General features: G+C 41.1%; 1 protein-coding gene across 1 annotated transcript; it reads left to right on the top strand.

Annotated features, from left to right (window-relative positions):
* Positions 1-3,530: 3,530 nt before the first annotated feature.
* LOC146392026 (N-acetyllactosaminide beta-1,3-N-acetylglucosaminyltransferase 2) lies at positions 3,531-6,491 on the top strand. Its single transcript, XM_084940420.1, has 2 exons — positions 3,531-3,712; positions 4,594-6,491. The coding sequence occupies exon 2, from the start codon at positions 4,598-4,600 to the stop codon at positions 5,987-5,989; it is 1,392 nt and encodes a 463-aa protein (XP_084796546.1). The 5' UTR covers positions 3,531-3,712; positions 4,594-4,597; the 3' UTR covers positions 5,990-6,491.
* Positions 6,492-17,138: the final 10,647 nt, after the last annotated feature.

Below are 17,138 nucleotides of genomic sequence, written 5' to 3'. Positions count from 1 at the left end.
TGTTCACCTTGGAGGGTGTGATCTCTGTTGTTTGACTGTCACGCTCCTCTCCACCGATCCTCACGCTGCCAGAAGCTCCATTGCACTGTAAGAACCTCCCTCCGTGAGCAGTCATTGGCCAGGGAGCTGCCGATCCAAACCGAACCTAACCAATCCAGTTGTAATCCAGCCTGACTCTGGCCTCCCGTGGACTGCCTAGCCCGCTCGTTTCCTATGCCAGCAGCTTAGAGCCGCACTGTGTCTCAGGACTTCCCCATCACATCACAGCCAAAAAGACTCAAAGCAGAGAACGCACGTCATCTCAGTCACAGTTCAGTCCGCAGGTCAGATCCACATCCCCTCACTCCCCTTCTTTTCGCCATCTATCAGGTTTGTTGCGCTTACTTGTGGCTAAAGGACGGTAAACAACGCGTTTGATTAAACTTTTGGAATCAGTAGGCGGATTCAGTTACTTTTTTCTTTAACTTCAAGAAGTTATGTGTGCGTTTAAGTGAGCATGTGTGTAGCCGTGTTAAAAAGATGAAGTTGTGCAGAGACGGCATCTGTTTGCGCTCTGATGCAGGGGCGTAACCTTGGAATTCTGCCCCCACCACTGAAAGGTGGATCTCCCTCTGGGTTTCCCATTTTCGCTCTTTTTCCTTTTAAAAAAAAATTTGTTTGTTTTCTTTTTAAAAAAGGATATCCCACCGAAAGCTACGTGGGCGCACATTTTGTCACACTAGTGACGGTGCTGCTCCGATCGGGAAAAAGCACCACGTGCGGGTTCACATTGCTGGGAAGAGAGTTTCCGAGGCTGATTCTACCTTTTTAGTTAGCTCACACGGTTGTATATGATAATCCTGATTACTGCATCCTTGATTTGCATTCCTATACCTTTTATCAACTGAACTTTATTTGCTTGGTCACACTGACTGACTGAATGATCTGTTATGTGTGTCTCTGTCTGCCCCTTCCACCCACCACATCGCAACCTCACCGTCACGTCTTCCTCGCCCTCTTACAGAAGCAACTAGCAGACAAAGTTAAGTCCAGTGAGTAAAACCAAACAGCACACTACCAGTAGTCCGATCATGTCAGAAACTCTTCCACTGCAGATGTACATCAGGTTCTGAGACCCTTAGAGAGACCCTTTGAAGTTCACTGAGGAAAATGATACTGTGTTAGATACAATGTGTCCCGATTAGACTTCATTTCCAATATGTAGAGTTTTGTTTTCTTTCTTTTTCCCCCCCACACAGGCAATGCATGGATCACAGATATAGAAATTATCCCCTCAGATTTAGGGGGAATCGTATGATATGAAAATACAATTTGGGTTCACGGCCCAGTGGTCTGGCTAGTTTTGTCTTACTATCACTGTAATCAATCTGGGATTTGCAAACGATTTGAAATTACTGCAAGTGAGGATAGTGTGCTTCTAGAGCTAGTCGAATTGTTGACAACCCCACCCTCTTTCTCCTCGACCCCACCCCACCCCTCCCCCACGCTTCCCACCCACCTTTTTTACGAACACACGTACCTCTCTCACACACATACATGCATATCCACAATGAAGCACACACACTGAGCACACAGACACACAAAACCGTGCATACACAGACACACTCACACAGCCCCTCTCATGTTTGTTTGTCAAGCAGTTTGTCTTTTTTACCTACCAACCTACTTTTTCCTCCTCCTCATCTTCCTCCCCTCCTCTCAACCCCAAATCCCCTGCATGTCCTAGTGGTACTGGTAGTTGGGTGCATGGAAAAAGCAGCAAGCAAATCTTTTTTTTCCACTCGGTGAAAATAATAATAATAATAACAATAATAAAATGAAATAAAAAACGTGTCCTCATTTTAACATTCAGCAATAAATCCCCTTCTCTTCATGTCCATCATTCTTGGAATATGCTAGAAGATTTTTTGCAAGTTTTATCAAAAACATACTACTTGTAAAAGAAGAAAAATCCAAAACACCCCTTCATATGAAAAATAAAACTTTATTCCTACCATTTTTGAAACAGTCCTGTCATCTTTGTAACTGAAATATTGCGTGATTGCCTCTTTAACAAGCAGAAGGTTTGAGATGATCAGAAGCATATCCACTCTCACTGAGGTCATCTGAAGCCTAGAACAGGAAAGAAAATAGCTGGAAACAGGGTTTGGAGCAGTTGGACCTTTCAACTCACAGAGATTACTTACACACAAACACTGACCACATTCTTTGAAACCTTAACCACGTGCATCCACAACTGTAATAGTAAGGAAAGTTTTCATTACTACTAAAGGTTTAACTGTTCTAAAGGAGCAAGGAGCTAAACGATCACATCTTCAGTCTGTTACCAGAATATCAGATGATTATTGTGTATTTAAGCTCTCAGTTTTTAATTAATCAGGTAATCACTATTCACAGCCCACATTCTGACATGAACAACTAATAATGTCCATTATTATCTAATTTACAGTTGATCGAGAACAAGCTAGGTTTCTGAAACGTTTGGAAGCCGGGAACCAAAAGTTACTTACTGGGGACCAAAGGGTCCTAACACTAACATACAGCACACATTTACAACCATTTGTACTCTTAGCTGCAGCTGAAACTGTTTGTAAGACTTTGCCTAAATACTTCAAATACTTGAGGCACAATGTGTCACAATCCTGCAGAGGTTTCTACTGGATCAGAGATAACAAGGGAAGGAATAAAAAGGAAAATATGCAGTCTTTATAAGAATATTATCTAGAATATTACAAAACAACCTTGATTTGTGAGCTCTTTGGCTTAAGAGCTGTGAGCCCGGCTGGGATGTTCAGATAAACAGGTATTTTGATTCAGATTCATGTTGATGGCACACATTTTCACACAAAGAAACAGAAAACATCCCATTTTATGCATATAATTTGCTACTATGTACATGTAGGGATGTAAGACAGAGAGGAGCCACAGTTTATGCCTCCAAACTGCTACAAACACTGAGGAGGGAGCGTTTAGGTAAGATTGGTTGGTGATTGTTGTCTTAGGGTTTTCCCAAGCTGATTCACACTTGTTTTCCATGACAGCTGTTGTAACAACTTAGTGTCACGATTGCAGACACACCACATTATTTAAATGCAACCGGTTTTACTCAGAGTTCTTGTCTGACCTGATAGGTGTGCGGATCACGGGTATCTGCCCATGAAAAGATTACCAGGTGATGAAGTCATAATTAAGCTTAGGTGGAGATGTAGGGCGGCACAGAATGTTCTGTTTCCAAACTGATGTCTGGTTATTCATGTGCACAAGATGAACTGAATGAACTAGTGAAGTTTCATACCCACACTGATATGTTTTACATGGTATTTTCTCTGTGATTCTGGGGTAGTGACACCAACAGCTGAGTCATTGATAAATGTTATTAGTTTTGTATTGTCTTCATTTCTTATGAAACACATTGATGTGTTTCCCATTGTTTGTGGGTGGAATTTCTCTTTGTTTCACAAGTGGGTGTATCCATGCTGCTCGGCAGAACCCGAGGCAGCCTCCTCAGCCAGAGGGCTCAAAGGAGGAGCTTCAGCTACAAAGGAAAACCTTCCTGATAGACTGACTCACTTTATTTTATCTTTAATTCTTGAGTAGAGAGTTTACTCAGACTAAATGAGACAAAACTGTGCTGGACAACGCTCCTCAACTAGATAACGTTGTTGTTATCTAGTTGTTATTCATTGAAATAGAAAGCCTTCATTAAAAACAGGTAAGCAAAGAAAACTGCTGACATCAACAGCTTCATTAAACCTTTTAGGGTTGAAGTCATGGTAACCCTAACCCCTATATTTGGGAAGAGACCAAAACAGAGTTTTTAGAAAAACTGTGATTTTTTTATGCTTGTTTGTTAAAATTATGATTTTCTTTCCACCCTCACTGGGAAAACAATATAATAAAAGCCAAAAATGACATATTCTTATTGGCTAGGGTCAGAATAGGAGTTAGAGTTAGGAATAGTAAAGTTTGGGCTGTCACTGATTTAGACCTAAGAAGGTAAGTTTTTTAAAATGACATCATCTTTTCAGTTTCTTGTTAACACAAGGAATTTGTAGACTGCGTTTGTTTGTTTATCTGCTAATAAAAATGTGCTTAACTCTTTTTCATACCTCAAAGTATGACTAAATTTAACTCTAAATAAACGTTCCTTTTGAACTTGTGATAATTATCTGCTAAAATCCACAGTACTAAATTTGAATCAAAGCATATGGTTTTTGATTGGTGGAGTCAAGATTGCGCATGGCTTTGAAATGACCAGAAAAAAATTGCTTTGCATCTCAATGCTTACATGCCAAATGAGCCAATTATACTGGCTGTTAATCATCATGTGATCAAAAAGAACTCAGCTAAAATCTATTTTACGCACTCGTTTGTGAGATCACTGTTACATATGGTCTTAGTTCATCTCTCTTTTGCAAATCTTCCATTTCCTCATCATGCTTCTTCACTTCATTTCTCTGCAGAGCTTTGCCTCTCGATCCAGATACACATAAATTCGCTATTGTACATTTAATAATTGTTTTATATTTTGAAACTCAGAAATTGTCAGATGTCAGATTTCTTCAGAGTAACTTGGTGTTTGTGTATTTGCAGCTGAATGGCATGGTGTTACTTTCGCTGGCGCAGGGTGTTAATCTGTGTGTGCACGCCTTGCATCTTCCTGGCCCTGCTCTTTGTCTACGTTGGTCTCATGGTGTGTATGAGCATGACAGCACCAGCAAGTGAAATCATGCCAAAGAGTTCTCATGTTGTGGCCAATGGAATTTTAAGAAAAAAGACCTTCGCCTCACTCCCTAAAACTTTCTGGGAGAACCAACGTCAGAAAAAGGCTTTTTGGAACCAGCTCCAGCTGGTCGTTGACCGCCAATTTAACCCCATCCTGCACCCCCACGAAGCCAAGGGATTAATGAAGAATATCAGCTTTGATGATTTCCTGCTGAAGAAGAGTTTCTCTGCAGTTCGCAGACTCAACAACATGACATATAATGTTGACGAGCTACCACAACAGGTGCAAGACTTCACCAGGTACATGCAGACAAGAGACTACCCGGTTCTCCTCCAGCCAGGTGGAGAATGTGGAGCTCAGGGAAAAGACGAGCGGGAGGACCCTCTGCTTCTCTTCGCCATCAAAACAACACTGGATAGCTTCAACAACCGACAGGCTATTCGGCAGACCTGGGGCCAGGTGGGATGGGTGGCAGGACAGAAGATAAATGGCGTTGTCAGAGATAATGGTGGAGCCTATGTCCGCAGGGTGTTCCTGCTGGGCAAGCAAAACACCAAAGAACCGGGTGTGGATGTGTCTGAGTTACTCAAGTTGGAGAGTAAGCTCTATGGAGATATTCTGCAGTGGGACTTTGAGGATACATTTTTCAATCTCACCTTGAAGGATGTGCTCTTCTGGAGCTGGTTCTCACACTCTTGCAAGAAGACCCACTTTGTCTTCAAAGGAGATGATGACATCTTTGTCAACACACCAAAACTGATAACCTACCTCCAGATCCAGATGGAGAAGCCGCATGTGAAGAAGAACATGCACAACTTCATGTTTGGGGACGTCATAGGAGCAGCTTCACCCAGCCGAGTCAACATCTCAAAGTACTTTATCCCAAACAGCTTCTACAAAGGGTTATACCCCGTGTATGCAGGCGGGGGAGGGTTGGTGTACTCGGGTCAGTTGACCAGACGTCTGCACTTAATTTCTAAAAGAGTTCACCTGTTCCCCATCGATGATGTGTACGTAGGGATGTGCATGGTTCGGCTCAATGCCTTCCCCACGCACAACCATGCCTTCCTCATGTTTGACTTCCCCAAAAATGAAGGGAAAGACCCGTGTTCGTACCACACCATCTTAGTGATCCACAAGCGAAGCCCCAAACAGGTGGTGAAACTTTGGGCTGACTTGAAAGAGACACAGGAACAATGTCAACATGTGCCTCTGAGAGTTGAAGAGAAGAAGAAAAACAAAATAATCCCCAGCACTTTGTAGCCACCTTGAAATGCCTCTGGGCAGCTATACGGGCAGATATGTTGTTTAAGTTCAGTGGTCACTGAGACATAAAAACTGCATATAAAGAATAACAGGATTGCAGTAAAGGTTAAGTGGAAAAAGTACAGGCTTGGAAATGTACGAAGGAACTCCTTTAAGGAAAATTCTAATAACCATTTTTGTAAAAAGGTATCCGAACCTTGTCCTACATTAATATAATATAACACAATATTAGTACATGAGAAGGCAAATACTATTCCAATCTAAATTCTAATTCCCATGACAGCTTCATTCTGTTGTTTTTAAAAATAATGATTTTGTTGCCTACATTGTAGAGGGTGACTTTGCCTCCACACCTAAACAGTAAAATGGGATAGTCAGGAGTAACCGTAATTTATGTGTAGTGGCTCAGCATAAGGAAAAGAATCACAAGTCTGTAATTTCTAATGTGAGCTCCAGTAGGTTTTTGATAGGTTTGTAGCTTGAACCTTTTCGCTGGAACGTTGAAGACAATATAATTACACAGCAAAAGCATTGAACACCAAGTAGGCAAAGTTCTTCGTGTTACTCATGCATGAGGGAGACCTGCCTGGAGTCAAGTGTCGTTCCACCACTTGACCCCCGTCAGACTCTCAGCCAGGTTCCCCATAGCACTCCTTTTATTGTGGTTACATGAATATGCATAGGGTCATTAACATATAACATCTTACATAGGTATACATGTGAACAAAGAATACTGTGTGTGTGTGTGTGTGTGTGTGTGTGTGTGTGTGTGTGTGTGTGTGTGTGTGTGTGTGGGGTCAGAGTGTGACCCCATAAATGACTTCCCTAAACCTGCTGGTCTGGAAGTCCAACAGTTCATCTAAACCAAAGGCACTTAGCCTAAAACAGATATAACCACGTTTATCCTACCATAAAATAATAAAACAAGGTACGACCTCTTCCCATGCTCCCAGGATGTAGGTGTGCATTCCAGTGTGGAATACACACCAAGCCTTTGCAGCCTGCTAAAGATCACACATCCTATCACTACACAATTGATTATACACCTCTAAGCATATATGGTTAAATATTTCTAAGCATAAATGACAATCAACAATACAAAACCTAACATTCCCCCCTTTTTGACCTTTATGCTAGAAAAGTTCCCAGTTATGAATACCTCATGTCTGACAGTTTCAATGCAAACATTTTTATACTCAGCATATGTCAATTACCCTAAATTACTGTAAAAGTACACAGTTTAACAAATGTATTAGCAGTTATCCCATTCCTCATTGATCTCATCCAATGGCAAACTGCATCCTACGAGCAAACAAATGAATTGTTAATTTAATAGTTAAAATAAGAAAGTAACATTTTCAAAAACATTTCAGCTTGGTGGTGCTTCCTCCGGGCGTGCAAATCACATGTCTCTCTGCAGAGTGGTTTAAGTTCTGCAGGGCGTCATAAATGTCTCTTCCAGTTGTTTCCATCATTGTCCATAGGACCAGAGTCCAAATGTATGTAGAATAAACATTCAAACACACCAGTTGGTTTTGTTGTTTGTCAACATGGGTCTCAGCTATCTCCAAAGCTGCAGACCTCTTCAGCACTCTAGTTTTATGGCCTCTACCAACCCCCATCACCTCACTTCAGGCCTTCGTCCTGCGAGGGGGATACTTATGACTCCTCCATTGTCCACGCTCTGCAGAAAAACCCCTCTGTGAAAAGGGTGCTGGGTCCAGTTATCTTACTGCTGTTATGATCCCAGCAGTCTTCAGAGTGTCATCGTATGCACAGTACAGTGACACAGCATTAGGTGATGTTCATAAGAAACTGCTGTCATCACCACCATAGCTTCTGGTTCCTGTGCTTTTCACAGAATCACGATGCCATCCTTAGACTCCCTCTGCGCTGTCGATGGAGCTTGGCACGCTCCCCTCATCCTTCAGGTGCCCGTCCGTTGTCCACAATCTCCTCTGTTGGCCTCTGGAAATCCCCTTTGCACAGCTCTCACTCCCACGCAGCTTCATGGTCCTTGCTGTGGCTCCAAAGTCTGATCTCATGATGGGCTCCAACCAGCTCGACCTTTGACCTCAACCACTGCCTGGGCTGTCAGCCATGCCTGGAATGGTTCTTGCTTCTCACTGGGCCTCTGGAGATTTCTCAGGAGATCCCTTTCAGCAATACTCTGACTGCTGCACCTGTATTTCCTTGCTAAGAGGAAAAAGTTCTATTTGGAGAGCATGTCAACAATCATCAAACCACATTCTTTAGTTCAGTGAACTTCACTTATAGACCATCAAAGCCTCATCTGAACATGGATGCACCACTTGCATAGGTTTAATACCTGTAAATGAACTGTTAATCACACAAATCACTGCAACAATCATAAAAAACATCGTTTCATGTTAATCCTGGACCCCTCCTCTTGACACATGGACACTCCCATGAGTCAACTCATCAAACCTAGATTTCTGTCTTAAAGAAAAAGTTTAGCTAGATCATGTCCCAGGCAACATCAGGGCATCTCCGCTGGAGTAGCTCCGTAACCCTGCAATAAAAGATGTTAGCGTGATTTGCATATTAAGTTTGCTTAACACCTGGCTCTGCCAGGAGCCTGCATACACACCATCATGGCCTGGAAAACAAGATCTGGAAGTGAAATCAAACTTCACACTTATAAACAATTGTATCAGAAGAGTAATAAAGCATTCAGCATCAGCAAGACAAGTGTCATGTGCAGGTTTTCTCAAATCAGTAAACTACAATTATTTCCATAATTTGCCTCAGACATGGATCATCCCATGTACTCAGTCAACATTAATGTAATCGGTGACTTCTCTTAAGCAAAGTCACTCCACTCATATATTACTATGGGCTCAAAAGTGGCCAGCTAATGAGCACCATATTAAACTATTCCATAAACACTGCATCTCTTATTTGTTTTACTCATGTCACTTGTCCGCTTCTGCTGAATCCTCTACATGCACTCTTAGAAAAACAAACATTAGCAATACACATTGACCGTGGTCAGACGGTGGTCAGACACAGGTCGACAGGTTCCAGAGGTGCTATAAAAACACCATAAAGTTAGCCATCCATAGCTGTGGAAAGAAGTGACACTAATTTCTCACATGTTATTCACATTGTCAAAGTAACCTTCACATTTTCCCAAAAACACAGTGTAACAGCATCACCAACTCATAACCTATAAACACAGTTTCTTCACACATTAACCCAGAAATCCTGTAGTAGGAAAAAACATCAACCGGTTGTCCTGGTATAAATCGCATCATCAAGTCACATGAAAAACTGTAATGCTGTAGAAAAGAAAATGCAAATGTTAGCGCTGCGCAGATGTATACACACTTTCTCACAGTAACTTCTGTGAGCAACACAAGGTAGTGAATAACACCCCTGGTAGATGCACAGACACAGAAAGTGGCACTTAAAAGGTAAAACCATCACGCAACCTCGAATGTTGCCGTCATCTTTCTGCTCCTGTCAAAGGAAACACACATAGATTCATCTGCACCTTTGTCAGGTGGGGTTAACTTCGCACAGTCGTGTTACATCAGTAAAGTCTTGACAGCTTTTGTCAGCTTTTACCAGTCAGTCAGTTTTTTTTCTCTTTCACTCATTCATGCATTCATTCTTTCTTTGCTGATAGTGGAAACTATCGTCGCATTTAGTTTCCACTCTCAGCAAAATGACGTCATTTGAAAAAGAAAAAGAAGAACTTTAGCTCGGATTACATCACTGAATCCTTTTTGGGCAGGGACTCTCATTTTCTAATTGTCCCAAATAAGTGACTTTCTCCAGAGCCCATTTTAATGTGGAGAAACTCACTTGTAACAATTTCCTCGACGACGTGTCGTACAGCGCTTTCTGTTCTAATCGTGCAGATCTGCTCAAACGACAGAGATTATCGAACAAAACTTTCAGTGCACTATGAAAGTATCAAAATAAAAAGGCCTCGTTAAGTCATGACACAAGCTCCTCATCTCAGGAGGGTAAATCATACCATTAGCATGGTTTATCATACCATCATACTAATTGGCAGGCTCAACTTCACAACAAAAGAAAAATCATCAGATAGATTAACTCCAAACCAACCATCAGCTGCACAACACACAACATAATCCTAATATGTCTTATTAGCTATGAGTTTAATCCCCAGGTCTGTGCTCTTCACTCATTTAGGCCACACACCCATTTTATTCAGTTTTCCTTTTTCTCTTCATCATAAAACATGTGACATGTTGTCATGCACTTCACAAAAGAAGTTTGTTCTGACGTATTCAGAGTCGTGTATCTAGGTACAGGATTCACTCGCACATCAAAACAGGAAACTCAGTGTTTTAGAGTCTCCACTCAACACACAACAAACTCCAACACATCTCATTCACTCGTGCTAGAATTCAGTCACCTTTCCTTAATCTAAGAACGATCAACTAATTTGCATATCAGCTATTAACCTACTAAGATGACAGGACAACAGAAATGCATGTTCAAAATCTTATCACAAAAATAGAATTTCCCTCATACAGTAAATTACTTGTGCTGCATCAATCAAGCAGGAAGCATCTCCCAATTTACTATATCAACGACTAAATTTATTGTCTGATCACTGGTTGGTCAAACCAGAATCTTTTTTTCCCACAAAAATTAAACTGTTGTCCTGCAACCTAGAGAGTCAATTGTCAGCATTGGATAAATTCAGTATTTGATAACGAGTGTCTGTTAAATTGACACTATTTTAACACTGATGAGAGATAACAAGCTGATCTTCATTGCATGTGTGTTTGTGTTATTAGGCAGGTTTAATGCATGTCTGTGGAGCTGCATATCCAGCAGAGCATGTTCTTAAAGCTGCCTTTCCTACACACTTCTCTGCTATTATTTGATCATTTCTTAACTAATGTGCTATGAGTCCACTGGTCTTTGCATCACACGAGGTGACTTGGACAAGATGATAAACAGACTCACATGCTTAAGATGTTGTCTAATCTTCATGAGCTCTCTTGTGTTTGTGTTAGTAGGGTTAATGCATGTTCTGCTTGTGTGTGTGATTTTGTATATGTTTCTATTTTTGCAGTGTTTCAGACTCCTTCACAATTTTCCAACTTAAGCAGTCAGTTTTCTTTTCCCCAGGTTTGCTAACCCAAATTTTGATTTCCCCGTTAAACAACAAAACTCCTATGTGTTCTCACCACTCCTCTCACTCTGTTGTCCTCTCCCACTTCAACAGTCCAATAGCCGGCAGTTCTCTTTCAGCTTTGTCCTGTGTTCCACTGTCTCTTCTTGCCATTTTACTCCAAAGGTGGCAAATGTCAAACTCCAACAGTCTCCTCAGTTCTCCTCAAACGTTCTTGTCACATGCACAGTGAAGTTGCAGCTTGTTGGAAACACAGTGCCATTCATCCAATCAGACAGGATGATGGGTTTGCTCTTCTTCTCTGATGCTGTTTGTCCACACTGCTGCTGCTTGCTGGGACTCTTTGCTCAGGACTTTGCTGCTGTCTCTTTATCTGCCATGTTATTGCTCTTTGGAGCTGCATTCCTTGTCTTCAGGGAGGAGTGAGAGCTCGCTTGTGAGGTTGAGAGACACATGGTGCTGTAAATAAGTCAGCCGGAAACTTGGCCTGAATGTTTCCAATGATGTTAAACTATGACTTTCTTCCGACCGCTGCATGTGGAAAATTGATTCAGGTCTGCTTTTCACCTGAAAATGACAAACTAAGACATTTTCATTATTATCATCACTGCTTAATCAACACACATCTCTCTCTCTCTGTTTTTGTGAACAGTCCTTACTTAAAAGCAGAAAATGAGATTGTCGTTGTTCTTGGCTGATCAACACAAAACCTTTTTCCTATGATTATTTTTCATCTACAATGTAAATTTTGTCTCTTTTTTACTCTTTTGTTTTTTTCTTTACAATAGCTGGTGACCTGCAGAATCACCGCTCTCACAATTGGAGGCAATTACTTTTACACAGCGCACAAAAACACTGTGACGTCAGACACATTCACACCCACTTTTTCATCTGCGTAAATAAATCATTTGGCCAGTGGCATGTGCCATGGTGATCCATAAATGTGATCACAAGTTCATTTAATTATTTTCAACCCAACAAAACAAATAAACAAAAACATGATGCTGATGCTATGAACACTCTACACACATGAGTCAAGATGCAGGAAAACTGCTCACGGAAACGCTGCACACTCCAGTTATCACAGTTATCATAGTTCTGTTTCCCCTCTCTTTGAGGAGTTCTCAGACAGCTCTCGATCTGATAATGTGTAGCTTGCTCATCAGCCCAGAAGAGACCGCAACGCAACCTCACACAGTGGATGCGTGCTTTGCCCCACAGTGGCAAAGACTTGCACTTTCATATTCAATTCAGCGTCTCCATCATGTACTTTTAGATGTTTCATACAGGGTTCAGCATATTAGTTGTTTTCACAGGTGTGCTCTATATCTCAACAATGGCTCATAATAAGACGACAGTCTTTCACACAGGTCAAGTGCCTCTATGCACTTCATTAGTTTAAATATTTGCCTATATCACTTCACCTCATATGTCATTGTACTGAATTTCAGCAACCCTAAGCTTAATGCAGATTACTTTTAACAATTATCCACCTCAATTAAATCTATGGTCTGGAGCACAGGCTGTTGTCGATCAGGGCAAGCTAAGGAATAAACATTTTGTGTCAGTAAGGGGTGGGAGGAAGCCATTCACCAGAGCATATCTTAAGTGCTGCTGATGTGGACTGGCCTTCTCCACACGCTCTTCAAGGCTGGTGTGTTTTCTGAAAACTTCTAACATTTGAATCTCTTCCATTTATAAGCCTGCGATTAACCGTACGGCTCAGGTCCGCGTGAAACCCGCGCGACCGTGCTCGCGTGAACCCGCGCAGCTAAGGAGCCGTCGCTCTCTTTTATTTAAAGTCCAGCATAAACGTCTGTCACCCTCTGACACACTCTTGGTTGCCTAGGAACCCATGATAACAACAACAGCCGGTGTCACAGACCACGTGTTCTGCTCCACACCCACTCACACAAACACACTCAAACACAACAACAACAATACAAAATAGGCCTATTGTCCAGCACATTCTGGACCCCGCGGAACTTCTCAACGCCCCACAAAGTGGCGGAGAACTCACCTCTCGCTCCACAAAGCAGCGAGGAACTCAGTTATCGCTCCACAAAGTAGCGAACTTCTCAACGCCTCACAAAGTGGCGGAGACTGCACAACCACACGGTTATAGAGTCGGGCTCTAGGGACTTACTTGGTGTTGCTTAGCGTGTAATATCAGCCTCGGATCCCGCCGATCGTCATTCATCGAGGAGAAAAGACAGACAGTTAATCCACAGGAACTTCCTGGCTGACGTCAGTCTTTCAGCGTGTCTCTTCTCCCCTCGGTGAATGTCGACTCCAGGGATCCGGCATCGAAGGACCAATTAATGATAGGTTTGTAGCTTGAACCTTTTCGCTGGAACGTTGAAGACAATATAATTACACAGCAAAAGCATTGAACACCAAGTAGGCAAAGTTCTTCGTGTTACTCATGCATGAGGGAGACCTGCCTGGAGTCAAGTGTCGTTCCACCACTTGACCCCCGTCAGACTCTCAGCCAGGTTCCCCATAGCACTCCTTTTATTGTGGTTACATGAATATGCATAGGGTCATTAACATATAACATCTTACATAGGTATACATGTGAACAAAGAATACTGTGTGTGTGTGTGTGGGGGGGGGGGGGGGGGGTCAGAGTGTGACCCCATAAATGACTTCCCTAAACCTGCTGGTCTGGAAGTCCAACAGTTCATCTAAACAAAAGGCACTTAGCCTAAAACAGATATAACCACGTTTATCCTACCATAAAACAATAAAACAAGGTACGACCTCTTCCCATGCTCCCAGGATGTAGGTGTGCATTCCAGTGTGGAATACACACCAAGCCTTTGCAGCCTGCTAAAGATCACACATCCTATCACTACACAATTGATTATACACCTCTAAGCATATATGGTTAAATATTTCTAAGCATAAATGACAATCAACAATACAAAACCTAACAGTTTTCTTCGTGTATAGACTGTGATCAGCTGACCTGCCACTCTTTGTGGATTTACACAACCGGATTCAACAAGATATAAACAGTTTCACAAGCTATCTTCACTGATGTCTATCCTCTACACTAAAGTTAGAATTCGGTTAATTATTCCAAGCGTCATTAGGTTAACTTCAAATTCAGTACTTGCTACACTTGATGTAACCTGACACTGACCATGAGCACCACAGGCCCTTCGCACCAGTCCAACAAAGAGCTTTACAGCGGTCCCTTGTTTATCACGGGAGTTACTTTCTAAAAATAACCCGTGATAGCTGAAATCCACGAAGTAGCCAACTTTATTTTTTACAATTATTATAGATGTTTTAAGGCTGTAAAACCCCTCCCTACACAATTTATACATTTTTCTCAGACAGGCATGAACATTTTCACACTTTTCTCTCTAGTTTAAACACTCTCAAAGTTCAAACCTTCGTAGAAAAATAAGTCCAGTATCATAGAATGAAACCAAAGATCAAACCCTGTTTTCAGGTCCAGAACACGGGATTTTGTTTCGCTAAATGTGCCTCATAATTCAAAAAATACGGTAACTTCTACCTTCCTTTAGCATGTCCAGAAGTCCAACATTTTGTGCGATGGTTAGCAATAGCATCGTCTTCTGCCTTTGGGTGCGTTTGATGGTGTAAAACGTTTAGTTGACATTGTTGTGTTTGTTGGGGAGAAAACTTACAAACATACAGTCACTGTGTCTACTATTTATGTTTTCACTTCATAAGTCTATGTTCTTCACTTATATTTAAAACACTGAATAATATGAATGACTAGCACTTTAATAACAATTTGCAAAGCATTACATTATTTTTAAATATCTTTTTTCATTTCTTTCATGCTCCTGTTTGTACTATGAAATGAAAATACCTTGCAGACTGGTTTGTTAAACTTTGACTACTTGCTTACTTTCAGCAGTAATGCAAAGTTTGAATGCATGCAAAATGGATATAGTAGGAAGTATGTGGGAATGAGGTGGGGTCATTGTCTTGTCTCACAAACAGCTCACAGTTCCAGTGCAATGCGATCCATTTCAACATTTGCATTTTCACATAGAACTATGTACCCATAAGAGCTCAGGACTACAGCGCATGTGTGAAAACCAACAGAAGCCACCACACTTACGGAGCGTGGGGGGTGGGGGGGGCTTACTGGGCTTAAGCCCGGGTTGTTTTTTCAGAAGCCCGGGGTCTTTTGGAGTGTAATTTTTTCGTAGTTAGATGCCTGGCTGACAACTGTATAAAACAAAAATTACACACAATATTCGAAGCACATAGTGCACACTGTGGGAATTTATGACTGTGCGTAAATCCCCCCTAATATTGGTATGATCCGAGCTCAGACACTAAGCGACTGAGCGAGGGGGCGGGGCAGCTGCTACCTGCGAGTGCGCTGTTGGAGAAACTCAGCGAGGCAGACAGAGGAGAACTGAAGTTTGACCAGGTACCAAAACAAATCATTCGTACTGTACAAATAATGTAAATATGACGGTGTATCACGAAAGATTGATATCAAACTGATCACTTGACCCATATTACGTTACTTGTTCTTTAAGTGAATCAACAAATGGCGAAATGAAAAGCGAACAACAACAATGCTGTTTCTTTAGAGAGTCTTAGCTTACATGTGTGTTTATTTCATATTTTCAGTTGTTTCCCTCCACGGATAAATAAATCGGTTTCAGTAATGCACTGATATACAAGAATGGACAGAAGGGGCTTCTTTCAAAGAAAAAACTCTGGTAGTATTTTATATATTATGCTTTGTATGTTGTTCAGTATATTTCTATGCAAAACAAGAGGGATTTCAACACACACAGCAGTATATTCACAGTTTAAACCAGATATTTACATACACTTTATGGAAAACACAAGAACATTGTTTTACTGTACAACATCAATTTAGAGTAAACTTGTTTTGTTTTGGATAAATAAATATTGAAATATCTTTTCAATGAGTTAAATGTCAGAATAAAGAGAGACAGAGCTGTCTATTTTTATCACTTTAATCAAACTTAGGAGCACATATACACTAAGTTTATTGTTAATTAAATAGAAAACTCCAGACGATTCCATTCTGAGCTTAAGAAGCTTCTGATAGGTTAGTAGAGTCCATGTGAGTAAATTGGTGGCACAGCTGTGGATGCATATAAGGCAAAACACAGAGCCTGTTTCTTTGAAATGGGAAAATCAAGAGATGTCAACCAAAACACCAGGAAAAGAATTGTGGAGCTCCATAAGTGTGGCTCAGTTTTGAATACAATTTGGTTGCATTTGCAATTAAGAAATACAGACAGTTTCTCTCTTTACTCTTAAAGTTAACAAATATGTTTTTATATTTATCAATCTAAAAAAAATAAACATTTAGTCTGATTTGATCTTACAATTAAAAAAGTGTTTGTGCTTTTATCTGAAGAGTGTGTAAATATCTGTTTTCAACTATATATTTGATGATGTTGGTGTTTGGCTTGATTTTCAGCACAAAGAGCGAGAGAGAGGAACAGAGAGAGAGAGAGAGAATGAGGACAGAACAGAGGTGGAACAAGAGCAGGTGAGACACACATGTTAGTCAAATGGTTGTTTACCAAAAGTATCACCGTATCATAGGTACTCATGTATCTCGTACCTAGGGATGGGTATCGAAAACCGGTTCTTGCTGAGAACCGGTTCCCACTGTTTCATTTCCTTGGAATTGTTTGCCATTTTTGCAAACGATTCCCTTATCGATTCCAGCTTGTTTGCACAACAAGGCTAAATAATTATATAAACTTTTCTGAATCTAAATAGTGGACTTTGGTAGAATTAAAAAATAAGTGTAGTGCAGGTCTATGATGATTTTTAGTGCTACTATCATCTAGTTTTGATTCTGGTTCTGTTTTGGTTAAGTCCTCAGTAGTCCTGATTTTGAACTGTTGTAGTCCTGTTTTAACTCCGGATCAGTTCTTGGTCTGGTTGAATTGGGGTTTAGTCCTCGTGTCTTGATACAGCCCCGACTTTGTTCTGCCTTGCTGCTTAATTAAAAAACTA

The sequence above is a fragment of the Perissodus microlepis genome, chromosome 2 (genome assembly GCF_051167445.1).
Source record: "Perissodus microlepis isolate ML-2025 ecotype Zambia chromosome 2, ASM5116744v1, whole genome shotgun sequence".
NCBI lineage: Eukaryota > Metazoa > Chordata > Actinopteri > Cichliformes > Cichlidae > Perissodus > Perissodus microlepis.
The sequence above is the reverse complement of the archived record's forward strand: the minus strand, read 5'-3'. Positions and strand labels throughout refer to the sequence as shown.